Below are 23751 nucleotides of genomic sequence, written 5' to 3'. Positions count from 1 at the left end.
TATCTTTCGACTACACAACATTTTAGGAAAGATAAATGTTAAATAATAATTTACTTCCTCCTTTATAGGTATTGTGTAACGGCTATATATATAAATATTGCAGATCGCAATCGCTTTTACAAGTCATTTCTCTAACGGTGTATTTAGACCAAACGAACATAAAGCTAGAGCTAGAGTAAGAGCATTATTTCGTCATCTTTTAGTATAAACGGAAACTAGTATTCAATGTTGTTCAGTATTAGAACATTGCATAGAATCTTTTTGAACGCACTAAGAACAACGAAAGAATGCTCTACGCCTATTAACACTACTAGAATTTTACATAGTAATTAGTAGGGTTAGAATGAGCATTCGCTCGTTTGATCTAAATGCACAGTAATACTATTACAATAGAATCTATATTAATATTTACGCTCCGTTAGTTCAGAATCGATTCATATGAATTTTCCAACTAAATAAAATTTAAGGAGTATTAATTACACAGTTTTCATCGTTGAAAATAAAATTTTACGAAGGCCAAATAAGGTTTTATTAATTTTCAAGTTTTACAGCATATATTTATATTAAATTCTCAAAAAACTCAATTATTTTGTCTTCGTTAAGTTTATTTTCATTTAGTACCTACTTACATTAAAAAAGTATAAGCAAACCATGGACGGAAAACTAAATAATAAATGGTATTTACTTATATAAAACTTACCGTGGAATGCCTCCAGAAGCTGATTAGGGCGTGTATGTCCGAAGCCGGTGCCAAAAGTAGGTAGTCGCGCCATTCGTCGTAGCTGATGTTCAGACTGCCGTCTTGATCCATCCTGCCAACAAATAGATTTAACTTAATAATGCGTTTTTTTATTTATGTATTTTTTCTTTTTTTTTTATCCGTCGCACTAAATTCGAGATGTTCGTAGATCGAAACTTGGATGATTCAAATTTAGAACCAAAATATGACGAAAAACGCGGTGAGAAATCTTAATTTAGGTATTTTGCAGTTTTTAAGTTGATGTTGATGTACCGTTTTGAGAAGGTTGTTTCATACACTATCTAAAACGCAAAAAACGAAGAGTGTTGTAAAAGAAAAACGTACTTAAAATAAGGGATCCTTATTTAAAAATTCAGAATACTAGGAGAATGCCAAATAGAGTTATATAATATTTTGTCAACTATTTTAAAAACAAAAGGAACATATTATACTTTTTGATTAGCGATTATTTCTTTCGAACTAGACGTGCTATATGAAATGACTACTCTTTGATGAAAAATTCAAAAGTTAACTTCAAAAAATATCAACTCTCAAAGAGCCATGATAATGAAAATTGAAAAGCCTTTGCTCTAGACAAAAATGAAGTCAAGTATTTCATTATACTTAAATTTCAAGTTTGGGTGGAATTTCGATGAATAGAATTTGATTTCTAAACAAAAATGCCAAAGACATTTAAATTCCAAGAAAAAACACGAAACATCAAACATATAATTTTTGGCAACACACGATGGACAGTATGCTGAAAAACAATATGAATAAAGCAATACATTATGATCATACCATGTAACATGCAAAAGCATTCAACATTTAACGCTACATCATGGCTGCATCTATAAACTATAATCTCTAAAGAAGGTTAATCTAATTCTAGGTGAAATCTAGGAAGATTAAACTTCTACATGTTACATGTGCTGAAGGTGAAAATCAATTCACAAATGCTGTAGAACTTGTCTGGACATATTTTTAACTAGCTGCTACGCGCGTTTTCACCCCCGTGGCTCCACTCCTGTTGGTCGTAGCGTGATGATATATAGCCAGCTATAACCTTCCTCCATAAATGGGCTATCTAACACCGAAAGAATTTTTCAAATCGGACCAGTAGTTCCCGAGATTAGCGCGTTCAAACAAACAAACTCTTCAGCTTTATAATATTAGTATAGATAAAACACAAACAATTAGGTACAAAAACTCTTCATAAATGTATTTATTAGTATTTCGTGAACACATCAAGGAAATTACCTAATTAAAAACAACACTGGACAAATCATTCGTACTTCTTGTACTTTGATTAGTAATTGAGACAACAAAACAAATATATCCATTTTCTTTTATGTACATCATTTATTAGCGAAGCTGTTGTCTACGTGATTTTTTCACTTACCACTTTAAAATTGGCCAAACAGCTCTTCTGAAACATTTTATTTGTCTTATGGTTAGATTTATGTCTCTTTTGGGGATGTTTCAAGAGTAAAGGATCAGATTCTTGTAATGAATTCCTATTAACATTTGTGAATTACTGATACATATTATGAATTTTAAATGGTATGTAACTTACTACAATCTAGCCATATCTATACACTTAGTATTAAGTACTATTATACAACCTAATTTATTTCTGAGTAGCAACAAAACTGTACAAAATGAAACTAAAACTATATACCACAGTTGTAGTTATGGACATTGCCTAACGAGCATGCAATGCTTACCTCTTGAGCAGGTTTGTTGCCTCGCTTCGCCCAATTGCGATTCCCAAATCAGCAAATGCCGATATGAGCTCCTCCAGATCAACTTTTCCTGTAATCAAAACAGTCAATTATTATCATACATTTCTCAATAAATAAAAGTTATAAAATAAGGAAATACACAATATATTATATGAACATACCATCTTTATTCTTATCAAGATGAGAGAACTGAAGCTTAAGATTTTTCTCATGTTCCCGTACATAATGAATAAATTCTGACAGAGTGACATCACCGGCGTCTTTTCCTGTTTGTGCCAAAAACTTCTGTAAAATAAAATGGATTTTTGTTGAATATATGAGGATTTGTAATAATTGTTTTTATTAATTGTTGCAAAAATATAGTTTTAATTTTAAATAGCCAATTTATAAAGCATTATTTTTATCCATTTGCTAAGAAATGGACTGTGAACATACAATTTACAAAGAAATATACTGTTTATTGTTTTATGTACTGTAAAATATCATTTTACCTTCACTTATATAACTGTTATGTACTCTTGTTATATAAGAGACATTGAATAAGATTGAAGAGCTACACTGTTTTTGCATCAATTATGATAATAATCCATAATATAATTAATGTTCAATGGAAATATTATTTGAACCAGAAATGCACAAACAGTAGCAATAACAATATTATATAATGCAAACAAGAAAACCAATTGAATACAGGATACATTAATTGAACACAGTGCATTTACATGAATTAAAGTAATTAACATTAATATTCTAAGCAGCAGTAGAAATAACATTTCAATAAAAATTTCATCCTATCATTTTTAACGATGCCCCATCCCCTTTGTGAGATATGGGGAGATACCCTCTACATATATGATCTTTTTTTTAATGGACAAGTAGGTGATCAATATCTTCTGTGTCCTGCCAGACCGAAAAATATTTTTTGCAAGGCACCATGGAAGTGAATCCAGGGCTTCTCATATCTACCCTCACGCATTCACCACTGTACCAAGAATGCAGTCAATATTATTAAGTATTGCATAATAACTAGTATCTTTTATTTATTAAATACATACATGTTTGATTTATTTTTAAACTCTTTATGTTTCTATTGATAAAATACTGACAGATCAAGATAATATTGTGATGTATGGAACAGATACATTACATAAATGTTTTTAAAATTTCAATTTGAGTATTTCCCTATTTTCATTGAAGCAAATTTCACTTATATCAGTACTCTAACTACATAAAAACAGTTCCTTAAAAGTACTTTTAATTTAAAAAGTTTTTAAAAAGAACATCAAAACTTTTAAAGTTATTTCAAATTTCTTTAGACAAAAAGGTTGTATGAAAAGTGTTCGTCATCATAGATTTACATGACGATATTCTAAATTTGAGTTTATAACAAATGCGTGATTCACTCGTGATATAAACCATACGGTGAAAATACCGTTAAGTTTTTATAGATGTTTTAAATTCTAACCTCTGCGTAACTTCGATTGATGTGTGGAGCCAATTCCTTGAGGGCTACAGAAAGATCGTGAATGTCGATCTTGCCATTCCCGTCTGCGTCAAGTTTAGAAAACAATTTTTCCAGTCTTTCTTCGTCTTCTTTTGGCAATTCTTCCAATTCCAACGGTGGATGACACTGCACCATGGTGTCTGTAGTTAGCGTAAGTACTACTTTTGAGGGAACGAGATAATGACTCTATGTACGAACTCGTGCGGGCATACATAACTTTAATCTAACTAAAATAGTGGCTTGTAAAAAATCATTTTAATTGATTCTACTCGTTTCCCATCCGAGAGAAATTTTGACAGCTGCCGTCGGCTACAACTTGCGGATGCGGACTAATATCTTAGTGTGAGTAAAGTGGCATAGACTTTTAACATATTCACACATAGACATTTTACAATACGGCATCGGCAGTGCGCTGAATTTTCTAGGCCATGAACAATCTGCAATAAGGATATAGCGCCATCTGTGAGCAGTTTGTTGTTTTCATGTCATTTTCTGCAAATACCATAGACGCGAAATACAATAGATAACAAAAATCATTTTTGTGTTTTTAATTTAATTTTTTTCTAAAATATTTTAATTTATTATAGGATGATAGTTGTACATATTTTAGTGTGTAATTTAAAAGTTCATAATTTACGATATAAGAATTGGTGAATAAGCCATCTGTCATTTAAAATCACCTTGAAAACGTGAAATGGAATGTTATATACCTGAATTGCCATTTGAGAGAAAGAAAATGAAATAAAAGGCGGTAAATTTAAACTCCATTTTTTTTAACTTGACACTGGCAAAAAGCTGGCAAATGGTTATCTTCTTGCCAACAGAAAAAAAAAAACTCCATTTTAGAATTATTTCTACATAGGCGTATTAAGGGTGTAACTTTGTAATATATACTCTAAGGTGTAACTAATTCACATTCTTAATGAATAATATTGTCACCACTTGATGTAACTGAAACTCTTTTATAAGTACCTATACTGCACTCCGCCATATCAGTAGACGGTAAGAAACTTATATGATACTAGCTTACCGCCCGCGGCTTCGCCCGCTTTGTCTAAAACCTAATAATAAATTATATACTAAAAACTTCCTCTTGAATCACTCTATCTATTAAAAAAAACCGCATCAAAATCCGTTGCGTAGTTTTAAAGATTTACCTAAGCATACAAAGGGACATAGGGACAGAGAAAGCGACTTGACTTTGTTTTATACTATGTAGTGAAGTATCGGGTGATACGAAGTACTTTAAATATTTTATGTAGGTATAAACTATAAGTAGCTACTATTTATGGGCCTTATCTATTTATATAAAATCAGTCAAAAAGTAATTACCTACGCACTCATCTGTTATAGTCGCAGCAGAAATACATAATAAATTAATACTTAATCTCATCTCACAAGTTCATGAGATATGTCTGGTGAGTCGTGAGTCGTGACAGATCGAAGGACAGACAGATAGGCAGACAAATAGCGAACCGTTAATAATAATAGGATTCCCGCTTTGCTCTTTGTATACGCAGCCTAAAACTAAAAATGATGCATCCAAAACATCTTAGCTACTGCATCATTTCAAAGAACGGATTTGTTAGTAACGTGAAAAGCGAGAAAAGCGAGAACGTGAAAAATGAGAGCGAGTTCCTGATTCACTAATCGATTTTCTGTAGAGACAATTAGTAGGTGATCACTGATCAGGCTTCTGTCTCCTGCCAGACCGAGACTTTTTTTTCCTCGTCTCCTCCGGGAATCGAACCCAGGACCCCTCGATTCGACACTCACGCGTTTACTTTTGTAACAAGGTAAAAAGAAAATATAGGAAATAGGTAGGTGTTATAAAAATAACAGGTGGTTTATATTTTATTACAATAATACGAAATACCTCGTAATAATATATTATATTATAACTCTAAACCAGCGAATACCTAACTTTCATAGAGATTATGAATATACCTATAGGGCTTAGGGCTATATAAAAGGAAGTAAGTCGTGTTAGATGTAACTTTAACTCAATATCAATTGAGCGAATTTTAATGATTTGTTTTGTTGTAGGTATACTTGTGTTTGTGTATAAAAAGCTTACAAAAAAATGTGAGTAAGTACAACATTGTCCATCCATCCGGGCGGAGCTAGGTATAATTCCATATTGATCATGCTATGGCTGCTGCGTAGATACATTTCATTTCTCAGAATTTCTGATCATAGGTCGGAGTTTAGATTTGTGGTGTAGCATCTCTCTTTCAAGCTGTGTTCGTCCACTGTTGGGCGTAGGTCTCACCGATGGCACGCCACTTAGCCCTATTATTGGTTTCTTGCCGCCAGTTTTTGCCTGCTATCTTACGTAAGCCATCGCTCCATCGTGTCTTGGGTTTGCCGAGACGCGGTCTCCACTCTACAACACGTGCTCCAGCCGTTGTCCGTTCTGCGGCAAATGTGACCAGCCCACTGCCACTTCAGCTTACTAATCCGGTGAGCTATGTCGATAACCCTAGTTCTCTGTCGAATGACTTCGTTCCAGATTTTATCCCTTAGAGAAATACCGAGCATAGCTCTTTCCATAGCCCGCTGAGTGACTTTGAGTTGGTGCCTGGTGGACCAGTCGAACTGTCAGTATTTTTACATATCTTGTTGTGTTATAAATCGAATTTTCTAATAGAAAAACTTCGTTTGAGATAAAACCACACAGTAAGGAATCGCCTTTGATGTCGCGCGATGCCGCCGCCAGCGTAGGTACTTACGCTGCCACACGAAAATACGCTAGGGTTGCAACAAATGGGAAATAAAACAATTGTGATTATGTATTAATATTATGATGAAATCATTTATTCATATGTACATTCAAAATAATTGCGATTATTAAATCTGATGTAATTATTTGTTCATTAATATATAATTACAGATATTGCACTGCTAAATATTATTTACGTGGACACTTTATTTTTGGATGTTCTTAATTGTATATTATAACATGTAACTAAGTAATGCATTCGCATTGGGATGTACAATCTGATTAGAAAATAATGAGGACAACATAATATACATAGCTTTGATTTTAATTCAACAGATACAATTAATACAATCTTTCTGAAATATTGTTTCCTTCTGGGATTTCAATGTAGATTTACATCCGTAAACGGAACAGTTTGTGCGCGCCATAATAGAATATGTAAGTACCTATGTATAATAAAATTATTACACAAAAAATACGACTGCGTCGTCCTTTCGCGATAGGTAAAGCAATCTCAGCGTGATTGCTTTACGCGACCCGCCTCGCCCGACCCCCGCCAGTTCCCCTCCGTTTCTCTGCACAAGTACATTCGTCGCACTACTGTAGGAAATATGGTAATACTGTGATAAAACGCCGTATATAGGTCATCCTTACAAATAATAATCATATTATGGTCTAAGATCTGGTATTAGAAAAATATAAGACTCTCATCTGTTAATTACTGAAACTGCCTACATATAAAGGTTTTAATTTCAATATTATCTTATATATAAAATTCTCGTGTCACAATGTTAGTCTGCATACTCCTCCGAAACGGGTGGACCGATTCTCATGAAATTTTCTGTGCATATCGGGTAAGTCTGAGAATCGGCCAACATCTATTTTTCATATGTACCACGGGCGAAGCCGGGGCGGACCGCTAGTCTTATATATAAAATTCTCGTGTCACAATGTTAGTCTGCATACTCCTCCGAAACGGGTGGACCGATTCTCATGAAATTTTCTGTGCATATCGGGTAAGTCTGAGAATCGGCCAACATCTATTTTTCATATGTACCACGGGCGAAGCCGGGGCGGGCCGCTAGTGAATATATAAAAATATTTAGTTACTCTCTGCTACTATAAGTCTGTTGTAGTTATCGTTTTATTTTTATCGGATCCTTTTCTGTAACATCATCAATCCTTTCATTATGCCTTACCTATAAAAGTCGGCAATCCATTTGTAGAGGCATAAGGCAAACGTGCATTTGCGGTGCTAGCGCTTAGCAAAAGACGCCCCCATTAGCTCCTTTGCCGAAGATCACATAAAAAAGAGCGTGTGTGCCGAGCACACGTGTCAGAAGTGAAACGTCTTTGACAAGATTCAAAGATACAAAAATCGTCGACTTACTCCATGACGTGACGGTATTGCCATGATGCGAACTTGAAATTTTACTCTCAAGGCGCCTAAAGAAGTTTTTCTTCAAAAAGTTACCTCCCAGTAATAGATAATTATGATCATATTATCCTAGTCCCGCATCTTAGACTATAAATACTAATATTGAAAAATGCAGGACGTAGGGAATATGGAAACTCAAATTATTATCTAGTTCGCTCAATATTATGAAACTTCTCATTTAACGCGAATGAATTTTTGTAATATGCTGTTCTTTTTTGTCGTCACTCGCAGTCAGTCGCACGCTTAGTTACGTTATATCTTAGCGTTATATTTTGCAAGTAAAATTTTAATTTACAGTCACTCAATTACATAGTACGGTCCTATGAAACAAACTGTCGGTCTGACAACATGTTTAAATAACGTAGAAAGCACAGGTAGAAAGTATTAATTTGTGTAACCTTTATGGAGGAAGGAAGGTGAAATTCCTCCATCGAAAAAGGGAGGATCCTCGACCAGTCTATTCAACTGGCCGGCCGTGAAGGCCCCAATGGATGATGTCGGAAAGTTGTATATATATAGCTCTGTTATAGCGAAAACATTTCGTTTGCGCGATTCAGAGCGAGGTGTTGTCGCTACAGCACTCCCCTCCGAGACCGGAGGTCGTAGAACGAGTTGCCTTGCCAATGCCAGATGTGTTCCAGTGAGTCGGAACAGGAAGCCGCTAGTTCACAGTGAGTCGGAACTGAGTGCGGTGATGCTGCGTGTAATGCTCCAGTGAGTCGGAGTGTGCAGTGAGGATGGCTGTGGAGCTGACCAGGCATGCGCGATCGTACATGCTAGTGGACAGGACTCCATTTGAAGCCGAGTGCGCTGGCTGGCGGGCGGCGATCGTAGGGATGGGTGAGCATGGACATCATAGATGGACAGAAGGAGTTGATCACGTCGGGGTCACTAATATGGAGGAAGGAAGGTGGAATTCCTCCGTCGAATAAGGGAGGATCCTCGACCAATCTACTCGACTGGCCGGCCGAGAAGGCCCCTGTTGATGATGTCGGAAAGTTGTATATATAGCTCTGTAGCGAAAACATTTCGCTTGCGCGATTCAGACGCTTTTTCAAATAATTTATACGGTTATACCTACCTCTTTATACAATGAGCTGAAAAAATATTATTATATTAGATAGTACTTAATATAATTCAAATACCTTACCTAATATTGTAGGTACTTAACTAAACTAATATTAAAAAGAGAAAATATTTGATATTTTGTTTATTCGTATTTGATATTTTGTTTATTCGTATTACGCTTAACTAACTAAAGATACTGCTGAAAAGCGATTAGATTTTTTTAGAATTTCCTTCGTAATTTCACTACAATTACGTTACTAAACTTTATAGTAAAAGGACGTAGGTAATAAGCAAGAGTATCGACAACATCCGTAGTATAAAGGGATATCGTAAAATCGCTGGTAACCTAATTTCCTTGCGACATAAACATCACCTACACATACATATTATAATAAGAATATATCCTATATATATACCTATCAAAGTAAAGTTAAAACTTAAAACCTTGATATTATGTTAGAAATTTATCTCTTCTTCTATCTATACTTATTTACGTTATTACCAAGAAGCTTATATCTAAACACAGATATAATATAAGCTTCTTGGTTATTACGATGAATATTTTCTTGTGTCATCTTTCAAGTTTCAAGGAAAAATCACTCGCGCTTCGCGCTTGTGATTTTTTAACCTTGACTAAAAACTTGACTCCTTCATTTGTTTGCAACGAACCTATCGGAAAATACTGATACATGGTTATACTGATAATTTTTTGAAAATTTTCTCTGGTCGTTGACGTCAAACTGACAGGTTCAATTCAATTGTGAAATTATTGGCCGACATTTGGGACGGAAAAATAATCTCCCGAATACCAAACGAGCTTCAAAATTATCTGGCATTTCCCTCAAGGTTCCCTGCAAACAAATAAAGTCGTCAAGTTTTTCAGGAAAAATCACTCGCGCTTCGCGCTTGTGATTTTTTAACCTTGACTAAAAACTTGACTCCTTCATTTGTTTGCAACGAACCTATCGGAAAATACCCGATAATTTTGAAGCTCTTGTGGTATTATAAGTGAATATTTTCTTGTGTCATCTTTCAAGTTTCAATCCGGCTTACAATGGTATTATATATACAAAATATCATTGCCGGCTTACCTATTGAATACCTATATTATATTTTGAATGTTTGTTTTTTTTCTCGCGGCTGTTAATATTATAAATGCGTAGAAGGTAAGTTACATTAGGTAAACAATTTCGATGAAATTTGGCATAGAGGTAGACTTGGGAATAAACTTAGTACACATTTGTGGGGAAAACAAAATTTGATGTGAGAGAAACAATGGCGTCAGCTGAAATCTAGTGAAAAAAGTAAAAATGTAAGGTATCACTCTCACCAGAAATCGATATTCCACATTTCGTCGGAAGCACATCGCCTGTAATAGCTGTAAAATAATTCACTAAAGTAATTAAAGCGTATATCGCAGTTCGCTTCGATTTTATATTTGTAAAAAATGCCCAAAGTCAAGTTTGCCAAAGGCTCACATATAATAGGTAGTAATCAGTGAAACCTACCATCCTATTAATTTTCTATAACAGTTATTTATTAAAACAAGAACTGCTATACGACTTTTAAACACGAAACAACATCCATATACTTAGATGGACTATGTATATGGATGTACACATTTCAACGCCACGTTCAGGCATGAATCACTTCATACAAAAGTATAGTTGCAATAATGTTTGATCAAGCCCCGGGGTACAAACGTGGCACGGCCCGGTCGAGACACGGTGTAGCGTAAATCAGCCTTCAAAAACTTCGACGAGGTGATTGTGGCATCTGCCAAACCACACATGGCCAGCATGGTGGATTATGGCCTGTGCCCTCATAGAAGACCCGTGTCCCAGCAGTGCGAACGTATATGGGCTAAAATATATAAAATATCATCATCATGATGATTCAGTAGCTTCATCTTCGCTGGGATTATAGGATATAGAACTGATAAAATTTTAAAAACAAATAAAAAATAACAAGCAGAATGGAGCCGGTATGAAAAGCGAGTTTTCGATAAATTCAGCATCGAATTATTGGAAAATTGCTCACAACAATCGGACACTAAAATATTGGGTTGGTAAACAGACAAAGGTAACTAATCAAATTCCAATGAAAGTAAATTCACGGCTATGTTGTACCTATTTCAGCGCAAAATATTGTACTAAATTAGCTTCTGGAATCATGTAGGGGACAAGTTGAAATAGACACAACAGTAAGGAAACTTCATACAAAACGTTCGAAATGGCACACGCACACAAGCAAGCGTGTTTACGAGAATCATAAGGCGCGGGTCAAACACAAGTGGCGCGGGCGCGGGCGTGCCATAAGCGCACCTCTTGAATCTGTTTTGCACCACGTCCTTCTTATACATTTTGTATGAAAGAATTTTGGACAGGCGTCGAGACGGCACGCCACGGTTGTGCCAAGGTTGCGCCAAGGTTGCGCCTTTCATACAAAATGCCAATAGCGCACCCGATGCACGCCGGCAGCGCGCCCGCGGCGCGCCGCGCCGCTTGTATATGTCCCGCGCCTAAGGGTATTCAGGGGGATCGATAGTAGCGGGTGACACATCCACAGATTTTGAATGACAAAGATAGGTACCTAGCAAGAAGCTTATATCTAATACACTGGAGATTGCACTATGAACGTTTACTTGTCACGGGAAGGTTTGAATGACGCCTATTTGTTTTTTGTCCCTTTCACACCTAACTTGGCACACCTAATTTAATCTCAAAATTACCACAAAATCGACTGTGAAAAAAAGCAAACAGAAATATACAGGCCGAATTGATAACCTCCTCCTTTATTTTTGAAGTCGGTTAAATATCAAAAAGGTAACAGCCCTATAGCTATAACAGTGTTAACGGCATAATTTCATCGCAGGGGCTTAGTTTCCTAACTGTATGTAGTATGTACGTATATATCTGTCAACTGTGATATAGATCTCTCCAAAATATTTTTTTTCACGACTATAGGTATACCTAATAAAACTCAGATTTTTTAATTCCTATTAATAAAGATTCAATAATAACATTTTTTTAATTCGATATTAGCTTAGAAAACAAAAACCGACTTCAAGACTATACCTATATGTACATTGTACAAATTTAAATAATTTCTGATAAACAGTGTATATTGTATATGCCTACAAAATTTGAGGGTTTCCCTCGATTTTCCCGGGATCCCATCATCAGATCCTGACCTGGTGCCAATGGGACCACCTCTGACGTATGATCTACCAAATAAAAAAAGAATTATTCAAATCTGTTTATAATTGCCGGAGTAATCGCGTAACAAATATACAAAAAAAAAAAAAAAATACTGTCGAATTGAGAACCTCCTCCTTTTTTGAAGTCGGTTAAAAAATAGGTTTATTTAAATATGTATGTAGTGGTTACAGCCTACAGGGATTGTTAATAGCTACTTATAGGTACTTACTATTTATGTAACCATTTTAGATTACAAAATAAAAGACAGATGGAGCGTTGCCGAACTAAACCGAATGATATATCGTCATTTCCAAGTCATTTCCATAAAGCTATGTGTGCTGTCATTTCGCCGCTGCACTGTACGAACACGGTGCTTCTGTGTGCGTGTTATGTTACCAGATATTGAAAAATTTCCCAAATTTTTGCCCGACTACAGAAGAAAGAGGGTTATGTTTTTCGAGTGTATGTATGTATGTATAATATTTCTTTGACACGCCCTGCAGTATAAACTGTTAGATCGATTTTGAGTTGTGAGGTGTCATTGCAATCATCTGAATTATGAAGGTAGTGGTGGTAGTGACGTAGGCTACATAAATTAGCAGTCATGTTTTAATTTTAATTTTAATATAAATTCGGGTTTATGATATTATTTTATAACTAGCAATGCCCTGCGGTTTCACCCGCATAGATAGCGATATCGTTACAGTGAAAAGTCTACTATAGGTCGGACTATAGGTTTAATTTTTAATCACATGAAAATCACCTTTACCCCGTCCCGCACTACGGCCTTTTTCTTTTTTTTTTTGTTTTAGTGGGGAAATCTTTCATAGATACCCACAGCCTCCGGGGGAGGGGCCGTGGGTTATGTCAGATTCCTACCGACCAAAACCCCACTGTGTTCCGTCAAGACGCATATTGGTAGAATTCCTCCGTGACCCCCGCACTACGGCCTGCTCGAACAGTATACGTACTATTTTCTGTAGATTGACACTTTCAAATTCGTTATATCTTTTGAATGGAATATCCAATTCTTTTCATTTAAAAAGTATTTTGCTGGTATTGAAACAGTCTGTAATAAAACATCATTTAATGGGATAAGGATTAATATATGTGTATGGATAACATGGTTTGATTACTGTCGGCACTTCTATTTACTTTGAAAACGTAAAAAAGTTGTTGTAGTAACATAACTACTGAAGATGGACATATGGTATCGCGGACTTTCTTGTAGATATTGATCCATTCTATAATACTGTAGAACATTTTTTTGTTCTATCTTCAATAGATTCCGCAGCGCACGCGATGACAGAAGTTTTATTGAGGATTTTTTTACACCTTGGGTTACATTATTGCATTTTTGGTAAGGATCTCTAATTTTTTTGAAAATGCAATATAGCCTATGTTGCTCAGTAAAAATGCAGCTTTCTAATGGTGAAAGAATTTTTGAAATCGGTCCAGTAGTTTTTGCGTGAAAACCATACATACATACATACTTACATACATACTTACAAACTTTTCCTCTTTATAATATTAGTATAGATATTGTAAAAAATATTTTGTTACATAAAGCACCTATCTACTAAAGTTATATATGGACAAAATAATTTTATTCAATTTTTAATTAAATAAATTACATTAAAAAAAAGTTTTTATTTTTCAAAACATATGAATGCGAATAGCGGCAGTTTTTAGTATGAGAATGCGGGACATTTTATTTTCATCATATCCATCATGGAGTTCACATGAATTAAATCGCGAGCGAAAACGACTGACGCTTTTTATAAAAGTAGGTAACAAAAAAATGTATAATGCTTATTAAAATAATCTAATAATGATCATGAACCTTTATTGCACTATACAAATAATCATATTCACGATCGAAAAATCCAACAGCACTACCCCGAAGATCTTTTAACCGTTTTACCGTTTTACCCCTAAAAATGGCAAATTCATTTTCAAAATACTGGCAGCATACGTTGAAGTTTTGAATTCCTTCGTTTATGTAAAACTAGCGGTCCGCCCCGGCTTCGCCCGTGGTACATATTTCGCAATAAAAAAGTAGCCTATAATGTCCTTTCTCGGGTATCAAAATATCTCCATACCAAATTTCATGCAAATTGGTTCAGTAGTTTAGTCGTGATTGAGTAACAGACAGACAGACAGAGTTACTTTCGCATTTATAATATTAGCACAGTATTACCATTATTTCCTAGGTAATATTAGTATGGATTATTAATTTGTATACAAAATTAAATAAGCCAAATAATCTACAGAAAACCTGTAAAACGATGTTCTATCTTTTTGTTTGTTTTCGGGAACAAATTTTACAGCGTTTTAATATCACAAGACAGCATTTTTTTACTAAAATATCAAACTCCTTTTGACGTATTGCATGACACTAGAATCGCTATAGCACTGGCGGAGGTTCGTATTCGTTTTTGATTTCGTATTTTCTTTGACAAAGGCGATGGACGATTGACATGCTCCATCTGCCTTTTATTTTGTAATCTAAGCCATTTGAAATAATTACGTTTATAAAATGTTAAGTATTAAAAATACGAATAAGTAAATTCTTATATTTGCAACAATAGACATCGTGACTTCATTGAGAAATATCATCACGTAGTCAAACCCTATGATGTGACATAAAGGACTGTCGCTCTATTATCCTTTATTAAATTCACTCAATAATCGGGCCATATTTAGTTAAGTAGGCTTTTCAAATTCATATTATGTCTCCCATCCCGTACACCCGTGCGAACAACCCTACTTGTAAAAACGAGAGCCAAACTATTTGCCCCTAAAGCTGAGGTAAGTTTCGTCAAATGCCAACCAATAAATCCGCGGGGATGGCATTGCTATTATGTCAAAATGACAATACAAAAATTGACTGACGTGACCGAAAGACTAAACTCTAGAAGTTAATGCGGGCTCCACCACTTGGAGTTTATTGCGAAGTCAATCCTATTGAGTCGTCATTAAGGGAAAAAGTCCCGCGACTTTACAAATACATGCACATATTTTAAAATCGCTTCTAAATGGACTACATAAAGTGACAAATAGAATGATCGCAGTGATATCATTGTTACAAAATCGGGGTGATATAAAAAAATGTTGAAAGGGAGTGAACAAAAGCTTATAAAAGTTGTAGATTAATCGGGGATTTACACACAATATGGACGATGCACACATGTCAGGGCAGAAGATCTGATGATCCTATAGCTTTATTTATCGTTGTCAACGGAATGAGGAGTGATAGTAACGCAAAGTAATTATTTACTACTCAGGGACTTTTTTGCGTTTATTAATTAATACATAATATTTGGTTTCCGGTTTTCAATTACAATGTCATATTTTCTTCTATTATAAACCTTTGTATAAACTTGAACTCTATACAAAGGTTTTCATTAATGTTACGTGCGCGTGTGATCGTATTCACCTGCAGGACTACGGACGGCCGACGGACACTGTCTTTGTGTTGATCCACTACGAAAATCCTATAGTCGCAATTCGGTGAACCTACGCAAATTGTTACGCGTGATCGGCGCACGATGTAAACCATAAACTTACGTGAGCTTTCAGACTATGCACAGATAATTAATTTAGAAAATGTTATGGCACAAAGCGGGTTAAGGAAATGGTCATCATCATAATAAAATTGGACTGTCTATTTGTAATATTAAACTATTCGCTTTTACTAAATAAACTAGTACGTTACAACTTACAAGGTCGGTAGATATAGAGAGATTCAAATAAAGGCTTTTTAGTTTTAACATACTTGCTATAAAATCCATCATAAAAATAGATTTGAAATTACACTTTGATCGGTAACTAGGTAATTGTAATAACTTGTAATCATAAGCGTGCTTTATACTTTTATAATAAAACTAGCGGTCCGCCCCGGCTTCGCCCGTGGTACCTACATGTTTAAACTATCCTATCTCTCAAGTTGTATCGAACTGCACATGGTGTGCGAATTTTATTATAATCGGTTAAGTGGTTTAGGAGTCCATTGAGGACAAACATTGTAACACGAGATTTATATATATATATATATATTAAGATAATAATCATATAAGTTCAATGTATTAATAAAAAAAATTCTTCGTTGTTGTGTAAAGGTAAGCGTCTTGACCATGAATAATTATTATCGTTCAATTAATTTGGCCGCCACACAAGTGAATGTGGAAAACTAGAGACATTGCCTGCATTAATTATGCTTTTTGAGGAAAAAAACTCAATGTTAGTAACTTAGGTATGTTCACAAATAAAACAAATATTCACTACATAACATTTATTGGAATGTAATTGGAACATCAATAACATCGAATTTCTGGAATATATTCACTAGGTAGTTATACATAATAATTATCTCCATTGAAAAGAACAAATTTGTAATTTAATATTTATTATAATAAGTAGGTACCTACCATTCATAAATTATATTCATCAGGATATAAAGAAAAGGAGGAACATAACTAATTGAATTAAGTTGAATATTGATTGTTTGATCAAAAAATATGTATTCTAAAATATAATTTAAAAGTCACACTGAAGAATTTCTAAGTTTCAACAGAAATAATTTGCACCAAAATATTGTATACTATTATAATGATAACATTACTAATAGCTAATTGACAGAATACATTCTTCTGCATAAAGTGCATTTCAAAATGATGAATGTAGGTAATAGATGAGCTTTATAATAGCATACAAATAGCATATTATTCACTAGTTATCCTATTTAATGATTATTAATTATTAGGTATGGTTAAGTTATAATTCACTAGAACTTAGAAGACGTTTATTTATGAAGTATATACTCAACCATCTACATATCTATTTAAATTATGTCTTACGAAAAATAACAATAACAATAGGTTTACAATATCAAGTGACTGATATTTCACCGTTAATAAATAATTTATAATTAGTTAAGAAGTGAGACGATGAAATTTTGATAAAATGCGTCGATACTTAACATATAATCATCCATATAACTTTAGATATATAATAAATTGACTAGATAACAATACTTTTAGTTTATTTTAATGAATACTCATATTTTTTATCATGATTAAATTGACACAATACATTTAATTTATATATGTACTAAGATAATGTTCGAGTTCAAGAAAATAAGTGAGTACATCAAATTACACAAAAAATGGGAACCCCTGTCGTTTTTAGGACAGCCGGTTAAAACATCTGATAACACTTATATTTAGAACATTACTTAGCTCCTATAAGCAATAATATAACAAGCATACCAACAAGAAATGCATGCAATATAAATTAAGTGTACTTATTTTAACATAATATTTGCACGGTAAATCAGTTGATATTCTTCATCTAATAAAACCGAAAAAAAATGTCAGCTTTAATAATTTTGCACTACAGTGATCTGTCTATATTAGCCAACGACGTCATAATATTAGCAGATTACACAGAAGTCGTAGTGACTTGACTTGACATGACGTCATTTGAAAATCTTGTTACATGCCACCATGTAACTATTTTGGCACTTGAAGGGGATTCTGCTCTAATACCGCCCTTCTTCATCCAAGTACCAAAATGGTCCACAGTTCTAGAAAATCTGTAGTTCCCTTTTCGTAGTATACATCTCAATGATTAGTTTTTCAACTGAAGTATGCCCAATTGTGGCACGCAGGAACAAGTCTTCGATGATGATGGACTCTACTCTTTTCATTTTAACTAATATATGCATAAAGTTACTGAGCCGGCTCACGTCGTATGGGTGAACGCTCAGTTCATACTGTAACAAATTAAATTTTTTAATTATCACTATACTAGGCAGGTTCAGAAAATAATAAATTTATAATTTTTTTTTTTTAATTTATTACTTAAAAGTTAAAAATAGCTTATTAAAAAATTACCTGATGCAAGGAGAGCTGGTAAAAGCTTGAAATTGCAGATATGGCAGTTAAATCTTCGAACTGCCTTGTCCTTTGAGTGATCAGATAATTGTAATTAAATAGAGTTATTGCTCGAAAGCAAGAATATTCATTACCATCTGGACGAATGGTATACAGATCGTTAAGGATTAACTGAAATTCATCAACCGCAACCATATTAAACATACTATGGTTCGGGCCTATAAGAGCTCTTAAGCTTATGGGTTCTATAAATTGGGTTAAACCCAATATGAAAAGATCTTTCCAAGATTCTTCCAAAAGAATTGTTCTGTCGGAAAGTGACAGACCCTCAAAGCCAAGTACATATCTAGCCCAGTTGACGTTCAAGAAAACTATTTTTGCACCAGCTTCTCTTAAGGCTTCCGGCGACATCGAGGGCAGCGAGATGGGAGGTGGAGTTGGCGCCCTCAATACGACAGGAGGTGGTGCAGGCCACGGACTGATACCATTGTAGAGAGGTCCATAAGGATTATATATTGGGACCATAGGAGCAGCTGGTATAGGCACAGGTTGCGGCGGTGGCGGAGGCAACATATTAGCCGGATGTGAAGTAGCGGGAGTCGGTGGTGTGTTCACTACCAAATCCAACGGCGGGGGTGGAGGCATGCCCACATCTGTGGGAGGGAGCGCTGGGTCTACATAGTAGTACGCCATTTGTCTTCGTAGAGTTGAATTTCTGGGCCCACGTTCGTGTTGCACAGCTGTAACAAAAAAAATACATTAATAAACACCGAAGTGTTTCAATCAAATGGCCCTCTTGTTGTTAGTAATTAAGTAATTATTAAGATCTGTAAGCACCATCTTTATTCATGCCGGCGTTGAGACATTTTGACAGACGACAAGCCCGACATTGATTTCTATGAGCTTTATCGACGAGGCAAATGCCTGGGGTCCGAGCTTTACAAGCGTATTGGCGGTCTCTTCTCACTGATCTTTTGAAGAATCCAGCGCAACCATCGCAAGCAAACACTCCATAATGTTTACCGGAGGAGTGATCCTTGCAAACAACGCAAGGCACGTCGAATAATATGCGGTCTGCAACAAAACAGGGGAAATTTATGTTTAAGCGTTATACGACGTAAGCTTTTACATGCAGAACAAATCCTTTGCAGTTTAAATTAAATTCGAATCCCGTTTCTACATAAATAAATAGACCTACTTAAATGAATTAATTATTCTGACAACACCGTATCATGATACAAAAGCTTTTGTCAGGCAGGTCAGGCTACATTTAGTAGCTATAACCACTTGTTGCGAAGTCATGCATCGAGACTTTTTTCATAATTGTTATAAATCTGAATTAATAATTTCCCATTATCTACTAGCAGATAATTTAATTTCAATATTGAATATAACATATCCAATATTTGTGGTTACACACGCTTTGATGCTCGAAAACGTCGAAAATATAAACCTAATCATCATTCCCAATATACGATATAATTTAATTTCCAAGAGTAAACTATTGGTGAAAGCTCAATGAGTACAGATTAAAAATTCTTTGCCCAGAGTCCCATTGACGACCTTCCGATTTGTTCACGTGCACGGCAAAAATTGCTTTACCGCCCTCGGTGAAATTCAACTAACCGCAGCTGCATTTCGAAAACCGCACGGCTAATACCTACCTATGTATGTTTACATTTAATAGCTGCCTAAACTAACCTATTTATCTAAACAACAACAGTTGACATTTTCAAGAAAATTACTTTGATTGCAATTTTTAGGTAAAATACTGTAAGAAAGGTACATGCTATAATTGCGCGCGATGCAAATATAAAATATTGGTATTTACTTAAATGTAGTAGGTACTAGTCATAAATCAAAGACCTACAAGAGCGTGACGATTCCAACTTTTGAAGTCAAGTTGGAGGCGAAAAGTAATTGTATTGGACCCGCTGCGGGAAACTCCGCCCTTTGCAAGGGTGACTCCACCCGACATTTAACAACCGCATTCACGCCTTTACTTTATTGGCCTTTCTGTCAAGATATTATAATCTTTAAAAGTTTACTTGGTCATAGAATATTAAATAGGAACGCGATAAACAATAAAGTTCTATCCTTTACTCAGTAAACGTTGTAGGAAATAAAAAATATAGCGAAACAAAGATTTTCTCCGCGGCGTTTCACATGTAGGTATCTACTTACATGAATACTAGGACACGAGTAAATTAACGGCAACTATTCTGCGCCATTATGCAGGCATTAGTAACGAACACCGTATAGAATATCTTTTACAGTACCTACCTACCTAATTGGCTAACAATTATTGAAAGTAAGATTGCCGGTATTAACGACAAGATTTTTAACGTAAGTACCACTAAGTACATAGAACATCCCTTTTTATTTGAATTGTAATTGCCAAAGTACCTACTATCCCACGGCACAAAACAAACCGTTTAGCAGAAAGAGATCAGGAGATAATAACGTTTTTATTAATACACCTCCAAACGTAACCCCAGTCGAAAAGGCACAAAGGCACTTCCATTCAATAAGACATACCGAATAAAACGGTGCACATGAATGCCTACACTTGCGGAGCAGGAAACGCGGTGTCGAATGTATGATGATGATAAAAAAATCACGAAACTTCTGAGTAAGTATAGACAATAGGATAAAAGCCAAGAAGTGGGGTTTGGGAACATTGACGTCTCAATACAACTGAAGGTAATGACAGGTTCCAACATTGGGCAGTTATGTGAAAACATTGGATTTATTATCTACATATTGTATATTACTATACTTATAACATTTTACATGTAGATGCGTTCTCAATAAAGAACTTTACGAGATGCGGTGTAACGTTTCAATGTTATCAATGTTCGAGTATCCTACAATGTGTATCAAATCAATGCAATTCCTAGTAAACGTCGATGAAAATATTGATTTATGATCATGCAACATGTACATTGAAATTGTATAGGTTTGAAGTTACTGAATAGGGTAAATTAGAGGATTTATTTACATACATTTCGAACAGATACCTAGCATGGGAACAAAAAGACACGCTTTTACAATATAATTACAATTCTACCCACGTATAATCGTAGTTTCACTCATGTAGGACAGCTGAAATCATCTGTACCTTTTGATGCGTATTTACTTATGTAGGTATTTACCTACTTTATTAATAATAGTTGAAATATTTCCAATTAAACCAATACCGACTTTTATTTTTTTTCTTTTTGCCATATCCAGTATTTCGTGTTGTAGGTACTCTAAATTTATAAATAGAACCGGCCATTGTTATTGAGTTGACAAAGTACCTAGTTTATTTTTAAAAGCTTCTTGCGTTGTAAAAGAGATTGGAAATAGAAAATCTATTGTTTTATTATTAGTCTACAGAAGCGGATGGGTATGGAACATTCATCCCTTTTAACGATAAATATCAACCCTAACGTGCGACCTGTCACCTGTGACCAGTATTGCGTGACTCGTACGCAGGGTTAAAACTCTTAACGAGAGACTATTAATCGACTGATAACGACATCGGTCGGTTTTTAATTATGAATCGTTTTTTATTGTTTTAAAATTGACCAATATAAACCAACACGGATAGATAAAAATAACTAGGTAATTAGGTATATTTTTATAATCACCAAATTGGAACACCTTAAAAATATAATAATAAATTATACACATTACACACATAATAATAATATGAATAATATACTTACATACACTTGAGATTGAATAACATAAATATCCTGCTAGAGAAGTAGAGTAGAATAACGCTACGAAATGAGAACCTCCGCCCTTTATAAGAACGATGTTTGAAAACATCGTAATTATTCCAGTACAAATTCATACCTACATGTTAATATTCTGTTATAAATGAGAAATATCTGCATAATTAACGAGAATAACATTTCCAATTTGTTTCAGAAAATGTAATTTGCAGTGATACGTTTTCGTGAAATTGAATCAAGCTTTTCATTAAAGCTCTCCTAAAAATTATTTTGAGCGCACTTTTATGCAACATCAATAATTTTCTCAATATTGAATCTTTATTCTTCTTGTACATAGTTAATTTCTGTTCATCGATTGATTTATTTATTAAAACCATCGAATCTTAAACACAAAACAACATAAGACATACATATTATAGGTATGTAGTTACATTTGTATATTTCACTACCGATTGCAAGCAGAAGTATAGAAAACTAGTTAATTAGTTATTAATCTTAAATGTTCCGAAAAATTACACTTGAATGCCAAAAAGTAACAGAACAAACATAATTATGATCCATCTAAATATAATTAATATATACATAATTAATTCTTATATTACAGGTTTGCAGAATCTACTTTTTAAGCTAAATTTTTTATCGCTAAATTAACTATTAAATAAAACAAATGATATTACATTGATACGTATTATTAATAAGCATTCGTTGAACTAATAATGTTGTAATTGACTATCGGTATCATGGTAATTCGCCGGGATGGTGTGGTGTGAACGGAGGCAGATGCGTGTATATGCACGCGTGGGAATAGCATTTTGTTTTGAAGCCCAAATTAGCTGTAACACGTCATCTCAACACTGCTCCATTCCCACTATTTATCTAACCAATTTATCATTGGTCATTAGTCAACAAGGTAATACTTTTTTTTAATTTTAAATACGAAATATTAAAGTATCTAGATACGACAATATTATAATATATGTACCTACTGTAATATTAAATGGTGTGGTACAATAAATAGGTAGTAAAATAAATAAATAAAGTATGTATTATTTTTTTATTATTAACATAAGACGTAATACATATATTAAATTGTATATATCTAAATATAAATAAATAAATAGAACATCTATACTTACTGGACGTGCTTGGAACCGAGTGCATTTTGCGTCACTCGTCAGAGCAGGCCTGAAAAAAAAGAAATATTTAGTGTCACATAAATTCATAATATAATTAGGTACATACTATAATATTAAATCTTTAACATAATTAATTATTAAATATATATTAATATAATAAGTACAATAAAATAGGAAATAAAAAAATATCTTGCCGGTCATCATACAGGTTTTAACTTTTATTTAAAACAAGATTACAATATAAATTGTTGTTTTGAAATATTTATGCTTATTATACAATTAATATTTTACGTTACGTAACATCATGTTTGTCTTTTTGTTCTCATGTAATTACCCGTGCATTCTGCATAGATGGGTTCATTATTGTTAACACAAAGGGCGAAACATTCGTAGAATAACTATCATCCCATACATATTACGTAATATATAGCCACCAATATAAAATTTTAGTTTCAAAATAGCATAATGAATTAATGTATATCTATAAACGGTTAATATAATGATTTTTTATATGAGTCAATAATAACAATTTCATAGTTTCACTCATACTTTAAAATACATATATACACATAGCTCT

At 34.1% G+C, this 23751-nt stretch overlaps 2 protein-coding genes across 2 annotated transcripts in view; both read right to left on the bottom strand.

Moving 5' to 3' along the window:
- Positions 1–4335, bottom strand: part of SCaMC (Short Calcium-binding Mitochondrial Carrier) — a 28027-nt gene extending 23692 nt beyond the window's left edge. The window contains exons 1-4 of the mRNA XM_089714356.1: positions 3950–4335; positions 2646–2769; positions 2467–2554; positions 701–812 (exon numbers count right to left, since the gene is read on the bottom strand). Coding sequence (XP_089570482.1) covers positions 701–812; positions 2467–2554; positions 2646–2769; positions 3950–4123 — 498 coding nt within the window. The 5' untranslated portion in view covers positions 4124–4335. The remainder of the gene's footprint in view (positions 1–700; positions 813–2466; positions 2555–2645; positions 2770–3949) is intronic.
- A 13668-nt stretch (positions 4336–18003) lies between these two features.
- Positions 18004–23199, bottom strand: tll (nuclear receptor subfamily 2 group E member tailless). The gene is made up of 4 exons (XM_089700180.1): positions 23175–23199; positions 19151–19387; positions 18314–19053; positions 18004–18192 (listed from the first exon to the last, which is right to left on the bottom strand). The coding sequence occupies exons 1-4, from the start codon at positions 23197–23199 to the stop codon at positions 18004–18006; spliced, it is 1191 nt and encodes a 396-aa protein (XP_089556306.1).
- Between the last annotated feature and the right edge of the window lie 552 nt (positions 23200–23751).

Source organism: Colias philodice, chromosome 1 (genome assembly GCF_061535455.1).
Source record: "Colias philodice isolate Cphi_HAF_F1 chromosome 1, ilColPhil1 Martin Lab GWU primary, whole genome shotgun sequence".
NCBI lineage: Eukaryota > Metazoa > Arthropoda > Insecta > Lepidoptera > Pieridae > Colias > Colias philodice.
This window is presented reverse-complemented; position numbering and strand designations above follow the sequence as displayed.